Genomic DNA, 14,259 nt, shown 5'->3' on the forward strand with positions numbered 1-14,259 from the left:
AAGGTCACCCAATATTATCCGGGACAAAAGTGTAACATCACTTCTATCTCTCTCGCTCTCTACTTTACCTGTTTTTTCATATCCTATTTTTTGGTTATAGTTAACTAAGATACTTCCTAATTTTCTTCAGAGCACTACCGGAAGCAGTGGCAAAGCAAATCAGTTCCTTCACTTTTATTTTCTTCAGTTTTTCTATTGTGAAGCAATTTATTGAAATAAACTAAAAGAAAAGGACATTACTGAAAAGTATATAATAAAAATTAACTAAATTATGCAGATAAACATAACACAATTAGTCTTTATTTGCATTTTTAATAACAAAACTTTGAAAAAAATGTTTTTATTTTATTTGAAATTTTATAAGAAATATGTTTATGAAATTATAAAGATAAGTTTTTTTTTTTTTTTTTAATTTTAAAAATAAATATGTTTATAAAAGTCACGCCTTTCCAACTATCACATTGTACTAAACGTGTTCGAAATTTTGTCTAATATGTCTTTCATTACTCTAGTGCTGATGCACATGTAATGCAATGGGGAAAAAGGTGGCTGGTTAATTTTAATGCATTGAAAACCAAGCTTCTCTCTTTTCGTCATAATCGTTTTGACCTCCATTTGACCCTAATTGAAATAAAGGGCTCTCGTCTTGGGAAGCTTCTAGGATTGACCTTCATTCCTGATCTGAAATGGAACACGTACATCAAATTAGTTGCCAAGATTGCTGGAAAAATGGTTGGATCATTCTACCGCTTCAGTAGGTATTTCACTGTTGATACAATCCTCTATCTGTATAAGAGTCAAGTACGTCCTAAAATGGAGTGCTGTTGTCACATCTGGGCAGGAGCTGCTCGGAGTGCTCTATCTTGCCTTGATAGAGTTCAAAACTGACTTCTCTGCAACCTCTTTCAGAAAGAAGAGACATTGCAAGCCTGTCTCTGCTCTATCATTATTTTCATGGCAACCGAACTCCAAATTCTACCCAACTTACACCATTAACGATTACTACACTAACACCTTACATTCATTAACTCTTATCCTTGCATGGTCTTTGGGCCTTGATAAATGGTGACTCTCTGTATGAAAAATTTTTTTTTTTTTTTTTTTTTTTTTTTTTTTTTTTTTTTTTTTGTTGCAGGTTGCAGATGATAAAGCAGAAAGGACCAAAATCCATCAAGCAATACGAGATGGCTTTTTGGGTTTGGAGAGCTCCACAGAGGAACGAGACAACAAACGTGTGATTAAAGTTGTCTTTCGCAACTCTGACAGTGAGTATGGCGCCATCTTTGATTGACCTTCTTGTGATTCAGCCTTTTTTTTTTTTTTTTTTTCTGTATGTTTTCTGAATTTTTGAGATGAAGATTGGATTCTTCAGACTACTATTCTCATCTTTAGTGTTATTTTCACAAAGTTTCGGTTGATCTAACCTCTGTCTTCAGCTGTACCGTGTCAGGCCTAGGAATCAGCACAGAATTTTGAACGTAACCCTTTATTTAACTCCTGGAGGTTGCATGCTCTTCTTCCGTCAACCATAACTGGGTGGAAATCCTAAGTAATTTGCAATTGTATTTTGAGTGTTGTTTTTACAACTGAATTTTATCAAGTACTCTATCCACTGTGCCAGGGGTCCTTGCAGACAATTTTAGTATTAATATTGGGAGCGTTAAATCGGTTTTGTTTTCTAGACGTACAATCTTACTATATAGTGTTCTATATCACTATTTAGTACATTTTAATATTTTATTGGTATTATTGTAGTATTAGTTTTTTTTATTGTACTAGCAGTTCAACCCAGCTTTGCTCGGGCCCTATGTACTGTTCATAACTTTATGTGCATATATATATATATATATATATATATATATGTGTTTGACTCGTGTCCAGGTAACCTACATCTAAAATTTCAAGTAGACCCAAAATTGGCAGAGGAGTTTAGTATAATCTGAAAAGGTCAACTCTATAAACTTTGACCTCTTGCCAGCCAAATTTTCACCCTAAAACTGATTAAAAAGCTTGCTGCATGTCTGAATATCCTTTATGTAAAATCCAAATTGAATGCTTGCCAAAATTATATAGACATCCTGACAATTCTTTTGTCGTTCTTCTTAAAATCAACCCAATACTTCATGCATGGAGGAATGGTGGCTTTGTAGAGGTACAGGATACTCTCGGGTGTGAGCAGTCTTCTCATAAAGAGGTAAAGAATGTATGTGAAAATACCTTTTCTCACTATTTCTCTCTCTTCTTCTCTCCAGCTATACTTGTGGTGATATTCCTTATTGTTTATAATGGATTATTCCAATTCAATCTTCTGTTTTATAGTTAGTTTTGTTATCTCTGACTGCTAATAGAGAGACAAACAGACGGAGGCAAGAGTAGATAAACATTGCATAAAATAAGAGTGGAAGAGGGTCAAACAATATAGAGTGAAAGAGGGCAAGGGTTCAAAAGAGTCATCGATCTAATAGGTCCCGCACTGTCAGCTCAGCTTCAATCGCTGTCACATCAACAAAATGTTCCATCCCTCTCCCTCTTTTACAAATCTTTTCAATGGTAGGTGCTCTGATGAACTACAAGCCCTTGTATGACACTATCGGTCACCGGGGAATGTTACTTGGTTGAGGTAGGTCCTGGGAACGCAACTAGCTCCCGGGGGGAATAAACGATATCAAACGATAGGCACATGTAAACATCAACACAAGGGTCAATATTTTGTCGGCTATAACTGGCTGGCATGGGGTCACTCCTTGAGACTTCGTTGTGTCATTACAGGCAACTTTTCATCCTCGTCATCAATAGCAGGGACCTCATGCTGAAATCGAATGCTTGTACAAAAATAGCTAACAAATGCATTTTTATAAAAAATATATAATTTATTTAACAATGAGGGAGCATATTCAGTTGACCCATTGTGTGCGCACCAAACCACTATGTCTGGCCCGTGAAAAATCCAAGCTTCGGCTGTTTCAAACGATACAATCATATTTAATTCTCTCTTTTTACATTAAAAGAGAGAGATACGTTTCATCGCCCATATTTTATTTTTTCGATTTTAATTTATTTAACCTTCAACAATGAGGGAGCATATTCAGTTGACCCATTGTGTGCGCACCAAAACCACTATGTCTGGCCCGTGCAAAATCCAAGCTTCAGCTGTTTCAAACGATACAATCATATTTAATTCTCTCTTTCAATGTAGAAAGAGAGAGATACGTTTCATCGCCCATATTTTATTTTTTCGAATTATAATGTCAACATAGCTTAACTTCCATTGTGCACCGAATTCATAAACACCTGTCAATCTTCGTGTGCCGTTTCAACCTTAAAAATGTGTACTCACTGAAATGTGTGTGTTTGCCTCCACACAAGTGCAGACCAAGTCAGGCACAAGGTTCATTAATGTAGAAGCCCCCAATTCCCCCAAAAGGGGCGCTCTTCATTGTGCTACACCTGTACCTCCTTGATATAATTCCCCCAACAAACCTAACAAGCAGCAAAATCCCACCCCTACACAGTAAAAATCCTTAGATGTAAGAAAGCCTTCTACTCTAATAGTTTCTTCTCTAGGATTGCTAGACTTTGGAACTCCCTTCTGCTTCCCTGACTGTACTGACATGCAGAAGTTCAAGTGTAATGTAAACAAAGATCTCGCTGCTCAACTCCCCTATATAGTACCCCTGCAAATTATATCCCAGATAGTAGTCCTCTACATCAAAGTGGCACTGAACCTCATTTGGGGTGAAAATGCAATAAAAAAAAATAAATAAATAAAAAGAGTAATAGACAGAAACTTATTAATATTAATAACTTGGTAAATATAATAACCGGCTTTATTTAATAGTAGTGGGAGTGCCTGGAGTTGCCCGGATGTTTGGAGGTGTAAAAAAAAAAAAAAAAAAAAAAAAGTTTTGGTAGGAAGGTAGGCTCGAACCCGAAGCCTTGAGGCAAAGGCAAAAAAAAAAAAGCCTGACATCTTACCACGGCACTAAGAAGGCAGGAAAGTGAGAATGCATGAAAGCAAACGATTAAAAAGTTAAGTGAATGAGTTCACACAGGTGCGTAAATTTAATGAGGTCAAACATCACGCTATAAGGGAATGAAATCCCGCACTTAACTTTGGCTTCAAGCCATTTTTTTTTTTTTTTTTTTGTTTTGTTTCCCCAAGATGTTGGGGTGGAAAACCAGCTCCCCCATAAAAAAGGGGAGTGTTCAAATGAATAGCAATTGTCTGATATGACGAGTTTTCACTGCATTGATCAAAGCTGATTGCTTTCTGGACGTTCCTGGCAGGAAAGCCAAGAAACTGTCTTCGCTTCTATTAATTTCACTTTATTTATACGAAAAACACCAACAAACACGCAACAGAACGAAATAGCGCAAATTTTTATAAAAGTTGATCAAAATAAATCTAGACACAACGTCCCTTCGCAAATCATAGATATTATGATCTAGGGGGCATATAAGAAGTTCTAAGAAAAAAATTATAATAATTTTCTTACATTTTTAGATCGTCACAGTCGAGGTTCGTGGCCACCCGGTCGAGGGAATTATTGTAAGTTTGTTTTATACAAAGAAAACAAAGACACAATGGATGCGATTAATCTGATTGCCAAGAAATTAAGGTAAGATTTTTGATAAAATATGGATGATTATTAAAAATATTGCGATTTAAAAAAAAAAAAAAAAAAAAATTACTCCTGTAAGTTATGTTATGTTTTTTATAAGGCTATTTTTTATATTATTTAATTGGACTTCATAAACGGTCCAGAAAAAGTTGCGTTAATATTCAAATCCTTTTGGAAAACAGGAAATTACAACGAGCAAAAGAGCTACGTATATTATTTAATTGGAACTCATTATTGAGATGAGTATTATTTTATTAATTTATTTATTGCGGACTATTATCCTCATCTTTCTTAGATGCTGTTTCACAACTTTTCAGCCAACTATTCCTTTGGTCTTCATCAGGTGGTAACCGCAACTAACAGGAAATATATGACGCATTCAGTGGAAAAATGATATAATCACTAAAAGTTGAAATTGAGATTTTCATCTCAAAACGTGTAAAATATCAAGAAGAATCTAATCAAAAAAAAATCATTGCTGAATTCAAAGTATTTATGTGCAAATAAGTGTTTGAATATCTGATATATGTCTGTTGAAATGCGGATGCTTAAGACCATAGATTTTCTTTAAATTCTCTACCTAATTATGTTCTATTTATTTTGATTTTTTCCAAACTTGCAAATCAACGAGCACCAACATCATTGTTGCTCATTAAAGTCGAAGATCTTAAAAATTTAATTTTGTAAGCCATTTTCAAATATGACTGGAAGAAAGAAAATAAGAAAGGTTAACCAGTGGGAAAGAGAAACTGCAAAATATTGGAGAAGAATATGTCAGTAGTTCTTTTAAAATGCATTGTAGGAAAGCGCGGGCTTGGAGAAGCATGTTCTTGCAAGAAGAAATGTTTTGTAAAAATAGATGGTCCGGAAAAAGTTGCGTTAATATTCAAATCATTCTGGAAAACAGGAAATTACAACGAGCAAAAGAGCTACGTATATTATTTAATTGGAATTCATTATTGAGATGAGCATTATTTATATTAATTTATTTATTGCGGACTATTATCCTCATCTTTCTTAGATGCTGTTTCACAATGTTTCACCCAAAGCCGTCCAGAGGCTTACTTGGCCAATAAAAATCGTGGTGAGATGACAACAACTATGGATGGCAGTAATTGCTGAAAAAGTAGTTAGGAGATTTCTATCTCGTTGTGGTTACAACCTGATGAAGGCCAGAGGAATTGTTGCCCGAAACATTGCGAAACAACATCTAAGAAAGATGAGGATGATAGTCCGCAATAAATAAATTAATAGACTATTTTTTATTTGTTAAATCTGAAGAAATTAAGATTTTATCATGAAATTTATAACCTTGTCTTCATCATCATCACGATATTTTGGCATGTGTTGGATGGCTTTTAGAAACTGATTTCCGAACTTATTTATCTCTGGCCAGGTTTTAAATTATCTTATCCTTTTTTTTTCTCCAAACTATCCTCATCACTTCCTTCCCCTGTGAATTGAACTCTAATCCATTCTTTCATCATCTTTTTTTTAACCTCCATTTTACATGCTGGCATGTGGTGGACGGCTTTTAGAAATTGACTTCTCAACTAGCTTATCTCTGATCAGGTCATTATTTAAGCTACATAGTTTAAAATGTGACAAGAAGTAAAAAAATAAAAATAAAATACATTTTTTGATAAAAGATTAAAATTTTAAAATTATAATAACTCCTGTAATTTTATAAGTTTTTTTTAATGTTTTTTCATAAGGTTATTTTTTATTTGTTAAATCTGAAGAAATTAAGGTAAGATTTTATCATGGAAATCTTATCTTCATCATCATCATCATCATATTTTGCTTAAGGTCCGTTTTACATACTTGCATGTGTTGGACGGCTTTTAGAAATTGACTTCCCAACTAGTAAAAATAGTAAAAAGAAAAAAAAAAGTAAATTTATCAAATTATACAGTTTTATCAGATTTGTTAATGTTGAAGAGGTCTTAGTCTTTGATTGTGACAAAATAATTTGTAATTCTTGAAAATCCAGTTTCAAAATGGAAAATAGCAGATTGCTAACATCGGGGGCTAGTTCTAACAGATCTTCTGCTTTATCATTTTTGTGATTTTTGGAATTTTTACTGATTTTGATATGACACATAAGTATGTAGTAGTATTCTTATCTTTTTCTTTTTTTAATAAAATTATTATACTGCAAACACCAAAAAGAAAAAAAATGTTTTATTTTCCTCTAGGGTAAAACCAGGCCAATTTCAATATTCTGGAACCAAAGACAGAAGAGCCAAAACATCTCAGCACATAACAGTTTTCAGGTACGCATTATTTATTTGCGTTTCTTTTTATTTCGTAAATATCTGCCTTTCACTTGGCAATATTCCGAGTCAGTATATAAATCATGTTTTTTTTTTTCTTGCCCAGGATTCCTGTTGAGCGCCTTTACGTATTAAATAAAGACTTGAAAAATTTATGCCTTGGAAATTTCAGGTAAGAACTTATTCTGTTCCCTCATTTTATGAAAACTGGTATAAAAAAATGGACAAACTAATATAATCACTTAAAATGTTTGTTTTTTTCTAGTCTATATACAGTTGTATATCCCAGAAGGAAAACTGATAGAACTCCTTAAATTCATGCTAACAAATCTTGATTTGGATATTTTCTCACTGCCGTTAAATATTCAACTCTGTCCTCGCTCAATTCGTCCCTTAAAGCAGCTATCCAAAAAAATGGTACTTGTACAGTTTAGTCAAGACATTAAAAAATGAAAATATTGAAAAAAGGTTATATTGTACGTATCTGTTTTGGACTGAAGATCTCTGAAAAAAAAATTCATTCAATTTGATCGAGTAGTTTTTTTGTTTTTTTTTTTTACAGCGGAAAAATATGTTTTTATGAGAGCGTGTTGAAGGCAGACATTTTGGATTTTGTTTAAATTTTTGTTTGAATTTTATAAACGCCACGGGAGATAACTCCAGTTAAAGTGCCGACACTCCCTCCCCATCTTTTAATTCTAGCTTTTCTTCCTAAACATCGAAACTTTTGCTCAGTATCATAACAAATTGTTTTTTCGCTGTAAAAAAAAACAAAAAAAAACTATTTGGTGAAATTTTTTTTTGGAGAACTTGGTTTCATAACAGATACCTTTTTTGAGAAACTTGGTTCTATAACAGATACCTTTTTTTTCGATATTTTCATTTTTTAATGTCTTAACTAAACTGCACAAGTACCAAAAAAATATTTATTGTGAATGCTGGACATGTTATTAACCCATAACACACAGCCACGTGTAGCATGAGACATTTGAATCAACCGTGATTAACATCTCCGCCGACTACTAGCCATGAGGAATTTTATATCTCTAACGGGAAAGATGATTTTCACAAAAAAAATAGTGTTCTTTGATGGTATGGCTAGGTTGAAAGAATTGATGAGAGTTCTTTGGATTAGTAGATGTAGAACAGTTGAGGTAACAGGATCGGGTTAGGCCAAAGAAAACATAAAGAAAACATGGGAGGAAGTGATAAGGATGGACTCAAGAGAAAGAGGGGTAAACAAAAACAAGACCTGGGCAGAGGTAATAGCTTAATTTGGAAGTTGGTTTTTAGAAGTTAACACATAGATATGATGATGATGATATAGATAAAATTCAGTTGTAAAATTACACTCTTCTGGGGGTTGAAGGTTCAATCCTCAGTGTGGGCTTATGAAATAAGACCATGCTACTCCCATAAATTAAATAAAGCGTTCTGTTAGGAATTCCCTGCAAATTCCTAAGTTTGACAGAAAGATTTCCCAAAATAGCGGAAAGGTTTCCCCGAGTTTGACAGAAAGGTTTCCCCGAGTTTGACAGAAAGATTTCCCCGAGTTTGACAGAAAGATTTCCCGAGCTATGCAAGATACACCTGAAGGTGTCAAAGTAACACTAAAGATGAGAACGGTGCTCCAAATAGTCCAAATAACAAGTATAATCGATCCTCATCTAAAAAATTCAGAAACGTAAAATATATTTGTTTCATATACACACGATGATCGCTTGAACACGTTTACTTATTAGGGTTTCTTTGTTGTTGTTTTTTCCAGCTATGTGGATGATTGCTTAAAACTTGGGCAGTTACTAGGAAACCGTTTCATCATTGTGCTCAGGTAAGTTTTTTTGTTTTTTGTTTTTTTTAAATTATTTTTACTGCATACCCTCATATGTGGTTGCTAAAATATATCAAATTTAGACTTCAAAATACTAGTTGCACCTTCCCGACATTGCTTGGGAGTTTTTACTTATTAAAATGATTAATCTGTTGAGGTTGTGTCCCTTCCACCATTGTTTCCCATTGTCCGTGTATGGGTTTGTGATGATGTGTCATTTTACAATGATATAAGCGTTTGAGTAATTTAGAGTTACACCCCTTTGTCTGTATAGAAAACGAGTGTTTGTGTACTTGCTCTCTTTGTTTCCTCATATAAATAAAAACTGACGGTCTTTCCTGTGCCTGTGTTAAAACTAAAATGGCTACGTGTTAATTTATCTTTTTGTCCTTTATTTTTTTTATATTTTCTTTTTTTTTTTAATTGTCTAAATAAATATGTCTATCAATCAAAAATAAAATTTTGATAGGATTAAATATGTAATCCGTTGAAAATAAAAAATTTTAAGAACAAATTAAAAACAGATGTTTATAGCAAAACAGAACAAAAAATTGACATTGTATTTGTTAGTCTATATGCAAAATATAGTGATGTGAAAAACTCCCCTTCCTCCCTCTGTAACGTAATTAACATCAACACTCGAGACTCGTACAGTGTATGCAGACAATTTTAAGAAATCAAATGCAAGGAAAGAATTTGACTCTCTTTTTTTTTCTTTTTTTTTTTTCCTTAGTTGAAACAACAGACATTTATTTACAGGTACTTTTCAGAATAACGTCTTGTTTTTATTCGAAAATCTTCTCATGCTCCAATGTACTAAATAAGACTCTGTCATGTTGAACATATGGTACTCTGTCTTTTGTCGGCCATGTTTAGGATGTATATTTTTCTGTCGCTCTCGGGCCACGTGTTTAAAACATTTACTACTCTTTTCTAACATCAATTATGCAGACAATGACAAGAAAACAAAGGCAAGGAAAGAATTTGACCCGCTTTTTTTTTATTTTTTAGTTGAAACAACAGACATTTGTTTACAGGTACTTTCCAGAATAACATAAAGGGTCCGCATTCTTCTCTTTTTATATTTTTCGTTCCTTCTTCTTCACCATGACATCACCTTGCTTGAAGGTAACATTGCCGTCACAAACAAACAAACAAACAAAAGAAAGAAAGAAAAATCTAAGTCAGCATTTTTTTTTCTTTTTTAACAAGTTTTTATTACTGTTACTTTCTCGGTCTCTCGCCATCATCCATCTCACCCGGTGTGCACTTTTCTTCTTCCTCCAACCGCATGCCGGCCACACCCGGCCCATTCTCGTCCTTGACTTTACACGTCCATTTTCTTTGATGCCTACTTTGTTTCTTTCGACCACGTGGTGCATTTTTTCTCACGCACACTTCCTAATTTTGCATATGCGTGATTTTTGGCTACTGCTGCTGCTCTCTTCACAAGCCAGCCATCCTTCGCTGCTGGTCATCTTTTCTCACGCACTTATATGCACTATATTACATGGTCATTTGCAAACGTTTGCTGTTGCTGCTGCCATACACGTGTCCGCACTCTATTACACCTTCTCTAAATGTTGCTAAACAGCTGTAATCTCAGAACGTATATACCATTCACTGGACAAAGCGTGGGAGGATAGAGCGGTAGCTCTAGATATATTTAAGGCTTTTGACAGGGTATGGCATGAGGGTCTTCTCAGGAAAATCAGATCATACGGTATCACTGGACGAATATTTAACATAATTAAATCCTTCTTAGATAAGAGAAAAATCCAGGTTGTCCTCGACGGTCGTACATCTAAACAATATGATATAAATGCAGGAGTACCTCAGGGGTCTATCCTTGGACCGCTGTTATTCCTAATATTCATAAATGACCTCCCTGACAAAATTGTCTCTGAAATGAGTATGTATGCTGAGGACACCACCCTCTATAGCAGGCATGAGGGGAAAACAAATGAACACATATCTAAAGAAATGGCAGAAACACTAGAGGATGACCTAATCCGTAGTGGAATGGGGCCAAAAATAGATGGTCACATTCAATGCTGCCAAGACTAAACTTGTTTCCTTCAATAATTACAAGAAATATTCCCTACCACCAATAGCAATGGCCAATGACTCTTTATCTGAAAGCACATCTTTTAAACTCCTCAGCCTAACATTCATTGGAAACATGAGTTGGAACAATTACATTGAGAACATTGCCAGGACCGCTGCGAAGAAGGTGGGTTCTCTCTTCCGTGCTAGAAAGCTATTAACGCCTGAAAATATCCTATACTTCTATAAGGCCACCATTCACCCATGTATGGAGTATTGTTGTCATATTTGGGCTGGTACATCTACCACTAGTCTCTCGCTCGTAGACAAGGTTCAAAAGAGAGTCGTCAATCTGATAGGCCCTGAACTGTCATCTAACCTTCAGCCTCTGTCCCATCGATGAAATGTTGCATCCCTCTGCCTGTTCTACAAGTACTTTAACGGTGAATGCTCTAACGAACTGCAAGCACTTGTGCCCCCTCAACGTAAATACCCCCGACAAACCTGACAAGCAGCAAAATCCCACCCCTTCACAGTTGAGATCCCTAGATGTAAGAGAACCTTTTACTCCAGTAGTTTTTTCCCCAGAACCACTAGACTTCGGAATTCCCTTTCCGGGTCCCTGTCTCCCCAACTGTACTGACATGCAGAAGTTCAAGTGTAATGTGAACAGACATCTTGCTGCCCAACTCCCTACACAGTACCCCTGATGCTTATGTACTTGATAGTAGCCCCCTACACCAAAGTGGCAATGTGCCTTGTTTGGGGTGAAAATGTAATTAAAAAATAAATAAATAAAATAAAGCATTTGTAGGATTAAATAATTAATCAATTGAAAATAGATTTTTTTTAAGCACTCCTCCCTCCGTCTTTGTTCGCTTTCCTTTTCTTTTTTTTTTTTTTTTCTATTCCCGCGCCTTTCTTAATGGCGATAGAACATGTAATGTTTTAACTTATGCCGAATTAATTGAATTAAAAAAAAAAAAAATTAATAACAGATTCTTATGTCAAAACAAACGATTGACATAGTATTTGTTAGTCTATATGAGAAATATAGAGATGTAACGATGTTATTGGATCGAAAAAAAAAAAAAAAAATGGGTTGATGTGAAATTTTTGCGTTTGCTGAAAGGAAAACGATGCCACTCTCAGCTTAATGAAATGCAAAATCAAGAGAAAAAATGTTTTTTTTTTTTTTTTTTTTTTTTTTTTTTTTTGACAGATATTTACTTTAAGCAGAAAAAGGCACTGTAACTCTTACATGACTGGAGGGGACAGTAAAAAGGATCACACCGTTTTTTTTTTGTTTGTTTGTTTTAACTTAATGTTAACAAACAATTACAGAAGTTAATAAGTATTTTAGTTTTTTAAATTTATTTTATTAACATTATTTAAAAATGTTCTTTAATGAAGTTCAGTTCAGCTACTCTGCCTTCATTGTTTATGAATCAAATAGCTATTTAGATTTCTTTTTTGTTTAAACATAAAACAGTTATTTAAAAAGTTTAATTTATAAAGTTCTGTATTGTTTAAAAATAAAATGCTTATTAACTTCAGTAATTGTTTGTTAACATTATGTGAAAAAAAAAATGGTGTAATCCCTGTTAATGTCCCTTCCAGTCGTGTAAGAATTACTTTTTTCTGCCTTTTTTGCTTAAAGTAAACATCTGCCTATTTTTTTTTTTTTTTCTCATTATGGATGAAGGAGAGACGTTTTTATTACTTCCCTATCTATTAGTGATTGGACAATTTCAATATTTTTTTTCTGATTCTGGTACAATTACCGATTCCGATTCTTTATAAATCTCTAAATATTTAACTATAAAATTGTTATTTTTTTCTTTGATTACCATAAAAACATGTATTAAATATGAATATATTTTCTCAAATGTAAAAACACACTTGTGAGGGGGGGGGGTCTATAGATTTTAGTTTTACTGGTACTTTAAAACCAATAAATATTTATTTAATTACAACTACCATGAGTGAAAGACTTTCTTTTAAACAAAATCAAATGAAAAAAGAAAATTAAAGGAATCGTTTTTGGCATTGGAAAATAGACAAATTTTTCCGATTCCGATTTGCCAAAAAGTTTTTTTTTTTTTTTTTTTTTTTTTTTTTTGTTTTTTCGATTTAATCGTTCCAACACTATTATCTTCCCCCAAAATAACTATGAATAGGTTTTAGCAATAAATGCCTCAAAGAAATTGCATTAAAATATATACGTATGACTACAACTTGTTGATGTTGTTGTACCGCCCTGAGAGGGAGGAAGTGTTAAGGGGCCATTAAATTCACAGGCAGTCGCCTGTAGCTGCAACATGACCTTACGAAATAAATGTCTATTCATTGAATCTACTTTATCTGCTGACGTCACAGTGATTGGTTTTATTTCTTCTAAACAAGTCAGAAGTACTGATTAATTTTCATTTCTTCAAGCTGAAGAGAGGTGGATGAAGGAGAGACGTTTTTATTACTTCCCTATCTATTAGTGATGGGACGATTCCGATACAATTACTGACTCTGTACTAAATTACCAATTCCAATATTATATACATCTCGAGATATTTAACTATAGAGTTATTTTTCCTCAATTACCATAAAAACATGTTAAACATGAAAATATTAGGGTTTTGAGGTTTAGATAGTTGGGTTTTTATTTCTTCCTCAACAAGTCAGAGGAGTACCGAATATTTATTTCTTCCTAAACAAGTCAGAGGAGTACCGAATATTTATTTCTTCCTAAACAAGTCAGGGGAGTACCGAATATTTATTTCTTCCTAAACAAGTCAGAAGAGTACAGAATAATTTTTATTTCTTCCTTAACAAGTCAGGAGTACTGATTTATTTTTATTTCTTTCCAAACAAAGCAGAGGATTAACAAGATAAATTTTATTTCTTCCTAAATAAGTTAGGAGTACTGATTAATTTTCATTTCTTCCTAAACAAGTCTTTTTTATACAGACAAAAAATGTTTTGAATCTTAACCATAAGAAAACCTTTGGAAAATGATATTACATTCAAGTAATTTTTCTTTTCAAGTAATAAATTTAATCATGTGACAAAACAGATCATCTTATCACATGAAACAGAAAATAAACAGAAAATATAAAATGCTTTATAGCTTCAGGTAAAACCAATTAAAACCCCATAAATTTTTTTTTTAATGTTTGTCATCAACAAATGTAATTATGTCACAAGCTGAAGAGAGGTGGATGAAGGAGAGACGTTTTTATTACTTCCCTATCTATTAGTGATGGGACGATTCAAATATTTTTCTCGATTCTGATACAACTAGTCTGGGCGCCCAGCGTTGCCCGGGTATTTGGAGGTGTGTTGAGCAAAAAGAAAATAAGAAAATTGCGAGCGCAAAAAAAAAAAAATAAATAAATAAAAAAGCAAAAAAAATAAAGAACCCATAAATTTTTTTTTTTAATGTTTGTCATCAACAAATGTAATTATGTCACAAGCTGAAGAGAGGTGG

At 33.6% G+C, this 14,259-nt stretch overlaps 1 protein-coding gene across 1 annotated transcript in view; it reads left to right on the forward strand.

Moving 5' to 3' along the window:
- LOC145249715 (pseudouridylate synthase 7 homolog) overlaps positions 1–14,259 on the forward strand; it is a 61,365-nt gene that overhangs the window by 19,359 nt on the left and 27,747 nt on the right. Inside the window, exons 6-10 of the mRNA XM_080111593.1 lie at positions 1,136–1,265; positions 4,505–4,619; positions 6,821–6,898; positions 7,005–7,070; positions 8,667–8,729. Of these exons, the coding sequence (XP_079967719.1) occupies positions 1,136–1,265; positions 4,505–4,619; positions 6,821–6,898; positions 7,005–7,070; positions 8,667–8,729 (452 nt within the window). The remainder of the gene's footprint in view (positions 1–1,135; positions 1,266–4,504; positions 4,620–6,820; positions 6,899–7,004; positions 7,071–8,666; positions 8,730–14,259) is intronic.

The sequence above is a fragment of the Euprymna scolopes genome, chromosome 28 (genome assembly GCF_053919585.1).
Source record: "Euprymna scolopes isolate OS-2025 chromosome 28, ASM5391958v1, whole genome shotgun sequence".
In the NCBI taxonomy this organism is placed as follows: domain Eukaryota; kingdom Metazoa; phylum Mollusca; class Cephalopoda; order Sepiida; family Sepiolidae; genus Euprymna; species Euprymna scolopes.